The sequence below is a fragment of the Brassica napus genome, chromosome A3, assembly GCF_020379485.1.
Source record: "Brassica napus cultivar Da-Ae chromosome A3, Da-Ae, whole genome shotgun sequence".
Classification (NCBI taxonomy): Eukaryota; Viridiplantae; Streptophyta; class Magnoliopsida; order Brassicales; family Brassicaceae; genus Brassica; species Brassica napus.
Window position 1 is genome coordinate 12800836 of NC_063436.1, and position 14069 is coordinate 12814904.

The 14069-nt window shown below is 32.3% G+C and overlaps 3 protein-coding genes across 3 annotated transcripts; 2 read left to right on the top strand and 1 right to left on the bottom strand.

Moving 5' to 3' along the window:
* Positions 1 to 13: 13 nt before the first annotated feature.
* On the bottom strand, positions 14 to 2534 carry LOC106443737 (cytochrome P450 71A26-like). The gene is made up of 2 exons (XM_048775984.1): positions 820 to 2534; positions 14 to 742 (listed from the first exon to the last, which is right to left on the bottom strand). Exons 1-2 carry the CDS (start codon positions 1669 to 1671, stop codon positions 131 to 133), a joined length of 1464 nt encoding a protein of 487 aa, XP_048631941.1. The 5' UTR covers positions 1672 to 2534; the 3' UTR covers positions 14 to 130.
* A 1940-nt stretch (positions 2535 to 4474) lies between these two features.
* LOC106438467 (arginase 1, mitochondrial) lies at positions 4475 to 6403 on the top strand. Its single transcript, XM_048775986.1, has 6 exons — positions 4475 to 4856; positions 4933 to 5092; positions 5173 to 5306; positions 5472 to 5681; positions 5754 to 5864; positions 5960 to 6403. Exons 1-6 carry the CDS (start codon positions 4704 to 4706, stop codon positions 6218 to 6220), a joined length of 1029 nt encoding a protein of 342 aa, XP_048631943.1. The 5' UTR covers positions 4475 to 4703; the 3' UTR covers positions 6221 to 6403.
* Positions 6404 to 12577: 6174 nt separating this feature from the next.
* LOC106438469 (protein EXORDIUM-like) lies at positions 12578 to 13792 on the top strand. The gene has a single exon (XM_013879636.3). The coding sequence runs from the start codon at positions 12747 to 12749 to the stop codon at positions 13680 to 13682; it is 936 nt and encodes a 311-aa protein (XP_013735090.2). The 5' UTR covers positions 12578 to 12746; the 3' UTR covers positions 13683 to 13792.
* Positions 13793 to 14069: the final 277 nt, after the last annotated feature.

Here is a 14069-nt window from a genome sequence, read left to right on the forward strand (position 1 = left end):
TTATTTATTTATCTATAACTTTATAATTAATATAAGACCAAGTAGATATACATAATGATATGATGCATAATTATCTTTGTATTTAAAGATAACATATTAAACCATTTATATATAAGACATAAGTCAAAACTCAAGTAGAAGATGATGCAATGGCATAAAGGGGGAACATGCGGTGAATCGCAAGACCCGTTGATTCAGCAACATTGGTCTGATCTTCTGTCGATTCAACCGGTAACCTCCAATCAAACTGATGCACTAAAGTAGCCAACACTACCTCATTCAACACAACAGCGAATGATATTGCTGGGCAAATTCTTCTCCCAGCTCCAAACGGGATCAGCTCAAAATCCTGACCACGGAAATCAACAGAAGAATCTAAATGCCTCTCCGGTCTAAACTCTTCCACGTCCAACCCCCACGTCAAAGCTTCTCTCCCGATCGCCCAAGCACTGATCAGTACCTGTGTCCCTGCGGGTATGTCGTATTCTCTTAATCTAACATCATGTGTTGATTCATGAGGAGCCATCAATGGAAGTGGAGGATGTAGCCTAAGTGTCTCTTTGATCACAGCTTTTAAATACTTCATGTCTTGAATGTCTTCTTCTAACACACTCGATCTCCCGTTACAAATCGTACGGACTTCTTCTTGAAGTTTGTTAAGACACTCTCGGTGACGTAAAAGCTCAGTCATCACCCATTCCATAAGTGTGTACGAAGTGTCCGTAGCACCCACAAAAACATCCTGAAAAAAAAAAAACAAGAAATGTGTTAATGCACTGAAGCATCATTGAATCTTTATTCATATTTTCTTTCATTTACCAATATTATTGCTTTTATGCTGAGTCGGTCGAGTTGGAAACCAACGCTCTTATCTCTCTGAATGGTTAGCAATACATCCACGAAATCAGTCCCGTCTCTGTCACCATCTACATGATCGTCCAAAACTTTCTCCAAGAACTCATCAAAATCATTTCCTGTCTTTTTTAGCTGCCTATCCAGACCACGGATCCAATCAATCCACGCAAGCCACGGGACATAAGTACCCACACTAAAGGTACCCAATAGCCTCGAGAACCTTTCTGTTAACTCCTTAAAATCTGTTTCACAGCCGTATTTCTTTCCCAAAGCAACTCTACATATAACATCATTTGTTAAACTCACCAAGAGCTTGCTTAGATTCAACGGCAAAGAACTTGATTCCCGGATCTTTTCTATCATCAGGCTGATCTCTTCTTCTCTCACGTCACGAAATGACCGTACCATTTTGTTGCTGAGGAGATGGACGACACAAACACTCTTCATTTGCCTCCAATACTCTCCATATGGAGCTGAGGCCACATCACGCCCGTTGTAAAGAAGCTTCTCGGTGATTTTAGTCCATGGACGGCTTGCAAAAACCCTGTCATGCGTCTTCAAAACGTCTCGAGCCGCGTCCGCAGAAGAGACTACAAGAACAGGGACACGACCAAAATGAAGAAGCATGAGAGGACCGTAACGTTGGCTGAGAGAACATAGTGATCGGTGAGGGTGGCGGCCGAGTTGATGAAGGTTTCCGATTAACGGAAATCTCGGTGGTGACTTCGGTGTGTTGCTTTTCTTCCCTGTTGACCTATTTTGCAGGAAGAGAGTGGTAATTAAAATTATTGAGCATACGAGGAGTATCATCATCATCGTACTATCTTTAAATTCTTCAAGATTAGTTTTCCCCTCGAGAGATTTTTATGATGTTTGTAATTTTTGCACTGATGTACAGATAGCCACGTTTATTTAATGTAACTAATGGATGTCCACATATATTTGTTTCAGTTATAGGATGTGACTGGTATCGTACAAACACTAGAAAGGTGAAAAAGAATGAGTAAAAATAAAATTTAGGAATGATGATTCTTTATTAAATTTAATAAAAAATAGTTTTGTTTTATAATTCTCTACAAATAAAGTATTGAAGAGGAATAAAAAGTAAAACTTATTTCTCATGAATGGTAAAATTTTCAAAGAACGTTAGGAAACGTAGTGTTCTTTTCATTCATTTGGTCACCATTCAATGCCTTATTCTACTGATATGAACCATATATATAGGTAGTGTTCTAAAAATTGGTCTAGACTACTCTAGGCGTCCGCCTTGTCGGCAAATCGTGTATGAGCAAAATAATTTTTTCAAATCAATTCTTTTTTAAAAAAAATTGGTCTATGTGACAAGACATCTCTCTAAACAATAATCATCTATAAGACGTCTAACCACCGCCTATCGATTTTTTGAACATTGAATAAATAAATCTAACATGGAGACAGTAGCTTTGAGAAAAAAAGTCTAACTTGAAGAATAAATAAAAGACTTTTTATAATGAGCATCACAAAACAGATATACATAAAAATACAATTATATAGTTTTAAATACACTAAAATAAAAATGTTAAAACACTACTTATCAAAAAATGTTAAAACATATTGATTTTGTAAATTATATATTTTTAAAAAATTCTTACGCTTTTAAAATGTGGGTCAAAATCTAATTTTAGTTAAATTATAATCGGATCAGTCATATTTTAATTGTTGAAACAAGATATTTAAACGATTTCTAACATCCACATTAGTTTTTGGATGCATGAAATTAAACTCGTGATATTAATTACATGACATCATAAAGTTGAAGGATGTTGTCATGTATAACATATACTTCGTGTGGCTACATATACATTAGTTTAGTTTGCATGATTAGCCATGTGGTGGTCAATACTTAGTCAACAATTATTTTTCCTTTTTAAAATATATAGAATGAAATGAAATGCATTTTTACTTATTTGAACTTTATTTCTGATTTTTTTACCTATCAAATCCAAAATGAAATCATATTTAGAGAGTAGAATTCTAAGAGGGCATCAATCAAATTTACAACCAACTCTCTTCAAATGTGATAAACAACCTCCAAAAGGCAACAAGAATGATCTTGCATCATAATCATCTTCTTGGTACTTGCATGTTTACTAGTCTCCTCTCCACCTCTTCCACTGTTGTCAATTCCGTTCTTATCTTCTTCAAGTACATGTACAAATAACGAGTTGCGGTTAAATACGCTGTTGATAAATTTGGAATTGATGATTGAGCGAAGGAAAGCTGAGGAAAGATAAATTTAGAGTTGACCAACTCTACCTCCGTTTTTTCAAATTATATATCTTAGAAAAAAAAAATTGTTTCAAAAAGATATATCTTTTATATTTTTAATGTATATTTTATTAATTAATTATAAACTTTAAAAACTTAATTACACTAATTAAATTTTTATTGGTTTAAAATTATGAAAAAAATATAAACACAAAAACTATATAAATTTAGTGTATTTTATTAAAATGTGTGAAAAATTTAAAATATATAACTTTAAAGAATGGAGGGAGGAAATAATTATTTATTTGTTGGATACTCTCCTTTTTTGCACGAGGTGCTCTTAGACGTAGCTAAAGCATCAATGATTTTAAAGTACTTTTGGTATTAATACAATTTATAATTTTATATAATGAATATTCTTAACAAGTACATCATGATTTTAAGGATATACTAGAGCTTGACCCGCGCACCCGCGCGGGTGTTAGTTTTTTATAAATGAATATTTATTTGTATAAGTGATAATATATATTTTAAAATTTACCCGTTTAATTTTTTTTTAATATGACATTTCTAAACACAATAATTTTATAGTTTGTATTGAGTAGTTTTATTTTATCATGTAAACCCTTAATTATATCATCTATTTATTTAGAATATGACATGTAAAGTCACACAAATGTATTTTTATTTTTTATGGATCAAAATTTTATGATTATAAAATCGTTGTATAAACTGTTTTTATGGATCACATTTTTATGACTATGTATAATAAAATTGTTGTATACTATTTATTATGTATATGTGGAATTAGTAAAATAATTACCGTATAATGTATGTAATTACGAAATGTATATATGAAATTAATTATTTTCAAACCCGCATATGTATAATAAAAAAGGAAAAGACAAAGAATATTAAAAGTTAGGTTTATTAATTATTGTTGCCATGATTTTTTAGTTAGAATTTAATTTTGGAAATACATTAATTGAAGAAAAAGACAAAAATCCTAAAAGGTAGGTTAATTAATAACTTCAGTGGCATGCCATTGTAAATATAGTGGAAAACTAAGGGATAATCTAATTTTGTACTCCTCTTTTAATAGATTAGATTACTAGAATCTATATATTTTCAAATGGGCTTATTTGCCAAATAACCAAAAAAAAAATGAAAAATTAGATTTTGGGAGAGAGTAGAGAGAGATAAGAAGAGAAAGTAGGAGAGAGAAGGGGATTTTGGTTAGTTAGTGTATTTATTTTTTTTTCATGTATATAGGGTGTAATTTCCCTTTTCAAAATTTCTAACTATACATCATTATGGTTATGTAAATGATATATAGTTTTTTTTATGGTCGTACCGTGCTGACATTTGATCACAATTCAAGAAAAAAAATTTGGACAGAAACAAAAAAAAGAAAAACAAAAGAGAAGAAATAAAAACCAGAATGACTGACTGATCATTGGTTCCGTAGTCATCACGAACTCGTCTTTCTCTCTTTATCTCTAGCGATAGGAACAAGAAGGATTTCATCAAACCTCTTTTCGACTTTATCACATATCCCGAAACTATTACAATCCGATCTAAAATCTGAACAAACTCCAGATATGTTTCTGAAGATTGGTCAGAGAGGGATTCGCCACTTACAGCGATCCAGCACGGCGTCGTTCACGACCGTGTCTGCTTCTTCGATCGAGAAAGGGCAGAATCGTGTCGTCGATGCTTCGTTAACTCTCATTCGCGAAAGGGCAAAACTCAAAGTATTACAGTCTTTCATTTTGTCTTTGTTTGTATGACACAAACATAATCATATATATATGTATACTTATTGTGTAGGGAGAGTTGGTGCGTCTCTTAGGAGGAGCTAAAGCTTCAACATCTCTTCTCGGTGTCCCGCTCGGTCACAACTCTTCTTTCCTTCAAGGTCCTGCCTTTGCTCCTCCCAGAATTAGAGAAGCTATTTGGTGTGGTAGCACCAACTCCTCCACTGAAGAAGGTATCAAAATAATTCACCTATTTGCTTAAGATTTTAGGTATAAATATAATCAGATTTAAACTGTGGAATATATATTTCAGGGAAGGAGCTAAAGGATCCACGTGTTCTAACTGATGTTGGGGATGTTCCTGTACAAGAGATCAGAGATTGTGGAGTTGATGATGATAGACTAATGAATGTAATAAGCGAATCTGTAAAGCTTGTAATGGAAGAGGTTAGCTATTTAACCACTAGTCTGATTTGATTGTCAAAGTCCAAAGTAATTGTCGACCCTATAGTATCGTCTATGTAATATTTCTTGTAGTTTTTGTAATTGGATAATTAACAAGTGTTAAAAAATAAAGTACAAAGTAATTGAGATCCTTGTTTGCTGTGTCAGGAACCATTGCGTCCGTTGGTCTTAGGTGGAGACCATTCCATATCTTATCCAGTTATTAGAGCGGTTTCTGAGAAGCTTGGAGGACCTGTGGACGTTCTTCACCTTGATGCACATCCTGATATATACGACTGTTTCGAAGGCAACAAGTACTCTCATGCGTCTTCCTTTGCTCGTATCATGGAAGGTGGCTATGCCCGGCGCCTTTTACAGGTTGGTGTTCTCTGTACATGACAATCTCTAGGAAAGATAATACTAAGGGGGAGCCCACTCTTTACTGTATAGGTTGGGATCAGATCGATAAACAAGGAAGGACGAGAACAGGGCAAGAGATTTGGAGTTGAACAGTATGAGATGCGAACTTTCTCGAGAGATCGTGAAGTTTTGGAAAATCTGGTATCTCTTTCTCTCCCCCTGAATTTTAAGACAGGATTGAGTTAAACTGTGGTTTTAAATTAGCGTTCGGTTTGGTTTTTAATGGGTTTGTACAGAAACTAGGGGAAGGAGTGAAGGGTGTGTACATCTCCATCGATGTTGACTGTCTTGATCCGGCGTTTGCACCTGGAGTGTCACACATCGAACCAGGAGGTCTCTCCTTCCGAGATGTTCTTAACATCTTACATAATCTTGAAGGAGACGTGGTCGGGGCTGATGTTGTCGAGTTCAACCCCCAGCGTGATACTGTTGACGGCATGACGGCCATGGTCGCCGCTAAGCTTGTTAGGGAACTAGCGGCAAAAATCTCTAAGTGAGACAGAATGGTATCCTGTAGTTTCTGGTTTTGCTATGTTTCGGTGTTTCATTACGAGATTATGGACATCTCCAAGTGAATCTCGAAGTTTGTAATATTGGTTTTGCATGCGTTCTTGAAAAAGATGCAATAATAGACTGGCACAGAAGAACAGTCATAGATATGAATAAGATTGCTTACAATATGGTCATGCATCACAGCAAGGTCAATTCCTTTCCTACATGTCTAAACTATTTGGTATCTGTGACTATATGAGTACTCAAAGTTGGGGAAATATGGTTCTTTCAAATTCGCAGATTCGTTACTTCTTACGTCCCTTTTAACACAATCTTTGAAATACTGTATGAGTTTACCCTCCCAATGGTAATGATTGCAAACATAAAGACGTTGAAACTATTATACCTCAAGGTGCTAAATATGACATTAGGTTGCAACCACATACTTTTCTTTAGAAAGAAAAGCAACAGCAACTACGACATTTTAGTAAAAAAACAAACAAAAAAAACTCTTCAACTAAAATTGGATGTATAACACTCAGTTTTGTCTTCTTTTTTTTTTGGTAAGCTTACTCAGTTTTGTCTTTAGTAAACAAACCATTCAACTAAAAATAGTTCGAACAAATCCATCAACTAAAACAGAGTTTAGCCCGCACCCGTCCGCCAGTACATTCTTTCGTTTCTATACCCATAGACATATTGTTTATATGAAATAATTATTGTGTAGGTCTACTCAAAAATATTAAATAATGATTTTTAAAAATTATATAGTTACTTATATATTGTTTTAAGATTTATTTAATAATAGTTTAATTTCATTATTGTATAATTTATTTTATATTTTATAAATTCAATAAGATTAAAGTATTGTTTAAAATTTGCTATTTTATATTGTATAGTTCAATAACATTTGTTTTCATATGTCTTACTCAATATTATTATTTATAATATATTGGTGTGTACTATATTTTGTTATTAAATATCAATTATCATCACCATGGTAAAAACAATTTCTTAACAAATATATATACAAAAATGTCTTTAAAATTTGAGAAAACTACTCCGAAGCTTTTTTTAGCTTTCATGCTTAACTCTTAGAATAGAAAATGTTTTTTTTGAAAAAACATGTTTAGAACTTACTATTAGTTTAGGTAGTACGAATCTTAAAATACGATTACCCAAAATTTTGAATATACGTAAGTTCTAACTGGTGATCATTAAAATAGGAATATGAATGAGTAGAAAAAAATATGTAAAAAAATGATAAAAAATATTTATTTCTTTTATTCCATATAAATTTTGATAAGGAATATTTTTATTCTATAGTTTTTAAAAATTTAAGGAATAAAAAAGAATCATACACAGCAAATGTTTCTCATAAATAGTGTAGCTTTTAAGAAATGAGTAGGAATTGATTATTCCCTTTAGTTTTCTATGTCACGTAGAGAATTAGCTTCAAATAGCCCACTCCACGAGAGTCAAATTGATCCAGTTACATTTTTATTAAAAAGGTAAATGATAATTATCTATCAACCTAAAGATATATTTAAACAAAATATTTCAAAAGAGATCGAAGTTTTTGTTTTTAGGAAACGAAAAATCAGGAAAAACTTTATGAAAGTGTATGATATCTTCTTACATTTGAGTTAGATACATATTTTAAAAATATTACTAATATGTATAAACAATATACCAAAAATAAAGCATTTCTTATAGTAAATAGTATCAGACTTACTGTATATCGAAAAACAAAAATCTGCAAGCAAAAAAATTACAAGGCTATACTGAGTGTGCAAGATGTGGACCTAGTGAAATATCAATTAACCATGTTCAGTTCGAATATTCACCGGTAGTCCAGGTTTGGACTTTCTCGAAGATTCCATCACATCCATATATTTTTCTTTCTTCAACGCTTTTCACGAATATGGATCATTTATATTGGAAGGTGTCTCTATCCATAGAAGATCATCAACTCGCTTGGATTATATGGTATATTTGAAAAAGATGAAACAACAAAGATTTTAACAACATTGATATTGACTCTAGAGATACTCTCAAGCTGGTATAAACTGAGTCATTGCTTTGGGCAGAAGCTCATGCATCACTCACTCAGAGGGTCTCCCAAACTAGTGAGTTGGAAGTGACAGGTTTACCTTCCATCATAGTTTGATGGTGTTTTACGGATGGATCATGAAAAACATAAAAATTATTCAGAAAAAGGATTGTATAGCACGCTAGAAGGCTTTGATGGTGTGATGGGGAAAGGAATACGAGAGCCAGCCTCTCATCATTACACTCGAAAATAGAAACACTCATCTGACCCATGGAATGTATGAGGAATCTACGTCAGTTTCATGTCACATTTGCAACATATTATTCTCAATTAATGAAGAAAGGTTCAATATCAGAAGAATGGTCTGCCTTTGCAAGTTACCAGAAGAGAAAGTTTTAACTACTCAGAGATCATTCATATATCTCGAACACTAATTTAAAGGCGGATAGTCTTGCACGCAGTGCATGTGAAGCAATCGTCTTTTATCGTTCATATGGATGGAGAGTTACTAGTTTGTTTTAAAGAGTCTTAGTTGCATCCGTTTAAGTCGATAACAAAAAAAAAAGACTAATACTTATAGTATCTTCCTAACATCTTAGGAAGGTATTGAAAAAATATGTATAATATCTTCATAAAATTAAGGAATTTTTTTTATAAATGAGTATTTAAAATATGTTTTTTAATGTGTATTCAGAAAGACCTTCATTAATATAAACATATTAATATCTTACTGACTTTGAATCTCCTATATATTAATCTTGGAGCATTACAACACGTGTCATCAATATAATGATTCTTAGAATTATTAAAAAAAATAAATGGGTCCATACTAGGTAGAGACATGCGCTTTGCACAAGGTAAAATATTTATAAACTATTTTATTTAATGTCATAGAATCAGGCAGATAATTTATTGTTACAGTATAAAATGGAAATATCAATTCCTGTAAATAATTATTTGGACAAATAGACGTAGGAGTGATCAATCCGGTAAAATCAACCAATTAAATTAAAACCAAATCGAAATAGAGAAAGTGGTTTAGATTTGGTAATACCTAATATATCGAATGGATTTTATTTTAAGAAACCGCGGTATATAGATATGGTTTGGCATATAAACCGATCAAACCAAATAAACCGATAAATTAAAATATAATAGTATAATTATATTTAAACTATATAATACAATTAATCATATAAACATAATTTATTTTATTGATATGACCTCAGACTTTAAATGTTGATTTGGTAATTTGATATTTTATTTTAAGTAAAAATATAATTTTAATTTTTATCAAATTAAACAATATATAATTTTTATTTTTTTGGTGACAAATATGTATGCTCCTCCTTCACGGTATTTTCATTTAGAATATACAACCCATTCTTTAATATTCCATGCATTGCCAACTGGTTGTTTTTTATATTAGGCCAATACTTCAACAAAACGTCAAAAACAATTCACAAGGAAATTTTAGGGTATTAAGTTTTAAATTTTTTAAAAATAACTTAATATATTTTTTTTATAAAATTATTTTTTAAAACAATTAGCAAAATTTGATTATTATATACTCTTTCGTTTCATGTTAATTATCGTTCTAAGTTTATGCACACAGATTAAGAAAATATATGATTTGTATATTTCCAAAATAAAAATACATTTAACTATATAATTAATCATATTTTAACCAATAGAAAAATAAAATAGAGAATCTTATTAATAAATTTTATATTGAAACTCTACAACGATACTTATTTTGAAACAATAATTTTTCCAAACAATGATAGTTAAATCGAAATGGAGGAAATTTACAATTATCATGCAATTGGAGTCAAAATAAACATAGCTTTAAAGAAACAGATTTAAATATCAGTTTTCGGTTTATCTATTAATTAAGGTGGAACATAGATAACAACAAGGTTTCACTAAAACCAGACAAAGAGAATCCGTGTCTTTTCTTATGCAAAGTTCAGTGGTTCTGATTCGCTTTTCTCTTATTAAAAAAAATATGAAACCTGAATTAGCTACTACTATTTTATATATATTAGAACACATTTAGCCCAAATTCATGCACTAAAATTTTGCATCCATCATCGATTATTTTAGAGCTTATTTTTGTGAATGTAACTATAACTAGAATCAGAACACATTTAGCCCAAACAAAAGAAATTTGTATAATATTTCTAAGTCCTAATCAAAAAAAGAATTGTAAAAGAGTATTTAATATTTTTTTATTTGTTTATTGTAAATATAAAGAAGATTTATAAAATAGAATGTTTTTCTTTTTTAAAAAGAGCCTAGCAAAATAAGATTTTAAAGACTTATTTAATAAAACATTAAATTAGTACATAAGAACATGTATAATGATATCATTGATTCGATTGGTGTATTTAACTTTAATTTCTTTTTATTTTTCATTTTTTATTTCGTATTGTGTTCAGTTTAAATGTTTATTTATAGTATTTTCTCTAATCCTTAGTATAAAGTTTATAACAACTCATCTATGCACCATGATTATAAAATACAAATATTAACTTGAACTTACGTGTGAAAACGTTTCAATTATAAAATAAATCTCCGTTGCAATGCAACAGGTTCATATCTTGTTAAATTATAAAGGATAGCCGGTTAGCGTCATGGGTTTCTTATGCTAGTACTATGCTCGTTTTTGTTGACTAATCTTAGGGTTTAGGAGCCGGTTTATCTCGAGTCATGAGATTAATCCGGTTTGTTGTGATGAAAGTTACAGCGATGATTTGATCAGCTAGTTTAGAATCCAATTCAGTGATTCTATGCGATATTAGATCGCATTGTTTGTACATCGAGTTGAAAATTCGTAGTTGTAATTTCGTTTTTCATAATTTGGTTGATGAAAGTTGATGTTGAGAAAAAAAAGAAAAGATGAACCTTAAAACGGCGAAGATGAGTTATGTGTAAAAGAGCCAACCATAGTCAAGCTCCCAGTCACGAGCTCTCTCCTTCTTTCAATTACTCACAACTCGAAGACGTGGACGCGCATTTTATCACGCGCGGACATTGTGTCTGAAGGCTTCTCTCTACTTGTGGGATTAGGTTCTCTCTCGACTCTCGCCAACTGTACACCGTTTCCCGTAGCTCTTCCTACCTACTTTCCTATATTAGTAGTAGTATATATTTATTAATTCGAGATTTATTAATAATTTAATTATTTGCAAAGTTTTTCCAGGCTGTCCAAAATTTTAAAAATCCCCAACGTCTCTTGGACGTTTCACATTTTCTCTCAACTGCCACGCGCTTTAAGTCTTAACATGTACATCTTGTTTGCTTGCTTGCTTGCTGGCAAGGGTATTGCAGTCATTAAATTAAGTGATGTCTGTAACTAAGCTGTATATTCCGTCACACTTTATCGATAAGGTCAAATTTGATGCCTCTTTTAAAATTCTGTAAACTTATGGATGTATATATTATAGGTATTGTATTGCTCATCTCTGACATGACAAATTCTTTTATCAATTTTACAGTGTCCTAATACAGATATAAATAGTGCTTTATTTTTCCACTAACTGTTGTTTTTAATTGTACAACTTGATTAAATTTCTAATTTATTTATTAAATAAAAAACAGAAACCAATGTCTTTACAAAAACAACTTGATTGAATTTCTAATTTATTTATTAAAAAACAGAAACCGATGTCTTTGCAAAAGAATCCTATGTCTCATTCGATTCTCCAAGAGTACTCTTATCCAAATTAGAACATAATTTATAGATTATTTATCAAGTAACACTCAAATGAAGTCATATTTGACACATATTACTTGTTTTACTATTAATGTCTTTTGAAATATATTTATAAGGGATTTTAAAATCTTAACATCAAATATGTTTTAATTTTTCGTGAACACTTAAAGAATACACGATATAAGGTTTAGTCTTCTCTTTACTTTAAATCTTAACATTAAAAACTTTGTCTAGAAACCTTTAACATGTATGCAAACCTTTAACCTGAAAGTAAAAAACGAAATTTCGTTTATTTACAAAAATGAAATCTTACAACAGCTCTAAACTGAAGTAGTGTAAACTGGAGTATAAACGAAGACACTGACAAAATTACCACAATCTGAAAAAAATTGAATTCTAACGTAAACCAAGGATGTAATAAAGTAAGTGTGGGACTATCCCTCCTTAGCTGGCAACAGTAGTGTTTAAGACAAAAAAAAGCTGGCAACAGTATAATGGACCATTACTCTCTTTTTCCCTTCTTTCCAATTTCTCTGAAACTTCTCTTTCTTTCATTTTAAAGCGTATGGCATTACTTATTATTTCTATTCAAAAACTAGTTTAATTCAACTATAAAATACAGAAAATAAATCCACCGAGAGAGTCATATAAATAGCCCCATCACACTACTCATTTCTCACAAAACAAAATCTGAACTTCAAAAGCAAAGCTTCCCACTCTCGTTATTCTCTAAACCATTCCCAAGAAAAAAAAAATCAAAATGTCTTCGTTAGTTTTCAAACTCTTTTTATTTGTGTCTCTCTTCCAAATCTCAATCTCTGCTAGGAAACTAGCACAAGATGAACCAAACCAGTTCCAATCATTGAAATACCACAAAGGAGCTCTTCTCTCCGGCAAAATCTCCATTAACCTATTCTGGTACGGAAAATTCAAACCAGCTCAAAGAGCAATCATCTCCGATTTCATCACTTCGCTTTCACATTCCTCTTCAGACCAACCATCTGTCGCCACGTGGTGGAAAACCACTGAGAAATACTACAAACTCGCCGCAGGAGATAAAACTCCTTCTCCTTCACTCTCACTCACTCTCAAGTCACAAATCCTCGACGAGACTTACTCTCTCGGAAAATCTCTAACAGACAGAGACATCCGCAAGTTAGCCTCAAAAGGAGATCAATACGATGCGGTTAACGTTGTTTTGACTTCAGCTGACGTGGCGGTAACTGGATTTGGTATGAGTCGATGCGGGACACACGGACATGCTCGTGGTAATGCGGGTAAACGCGGATCCAAATTCGCTTATATTTGGGTCGGAAACTCCGAAACGCAATGCCCGGGTCAATGCGCGTGGCCATTTCACGCACCGGTGTACGGTCCTCAGAGCCCGCCGCTCGTGGCGCCGAACAACGATGTGGGACTCGACGGTATGGTGATTAACTTAGCGAGTCTTTTAGCTGGAACCGCAACGAACCCCTTTGGTAATGGTTATTACCAGGGCCCACAAAACGCACCGCTCGAAGCTGCGTCCGCGTGTCCTGGTGTTTATGGGAAAGGAGCTTATCCTGGTTACGCTGGAAATTTACTTGTCGATGCTACGACGGGAGGTAGTTTTAATGCGTATGGTGCAAACGGCAGGAAGTTCTTGCTACCTGCGTTGTATGATCCTACAACGTCGGATTGCTCTACTATGGTTTGAGGAAGAAAAAATATGTTTGATGTTTCATCTTTTGGTTTTGTAGTAGAAAATGATACTATTCTAGTGTAATTCTTTTATTTTATTCATTAATATTATTCTGAGTTCTCTTATTGTTGTATGATTTTCATATTTTTATATGCAAATTATTCAAAATCGAAAGGACTTCTATTTTGTTAGTTATATTCCTTGTTCGAAACTTGCTAGGCAGAAATATAAGTACAAAAGTGACGTGCGAGCCTAGAAGGTTTATATATTAAAACATGAAATCGTGCCAAATATGTATCTTGTAATGTTTTAAATTTTTTGATGTGCTATGGTTTGTTGCGGTAGATCTTTGAATCAGTTTAACATTGTTTGTTTTTGAATCAGTTTAACATTGTTTTAGAC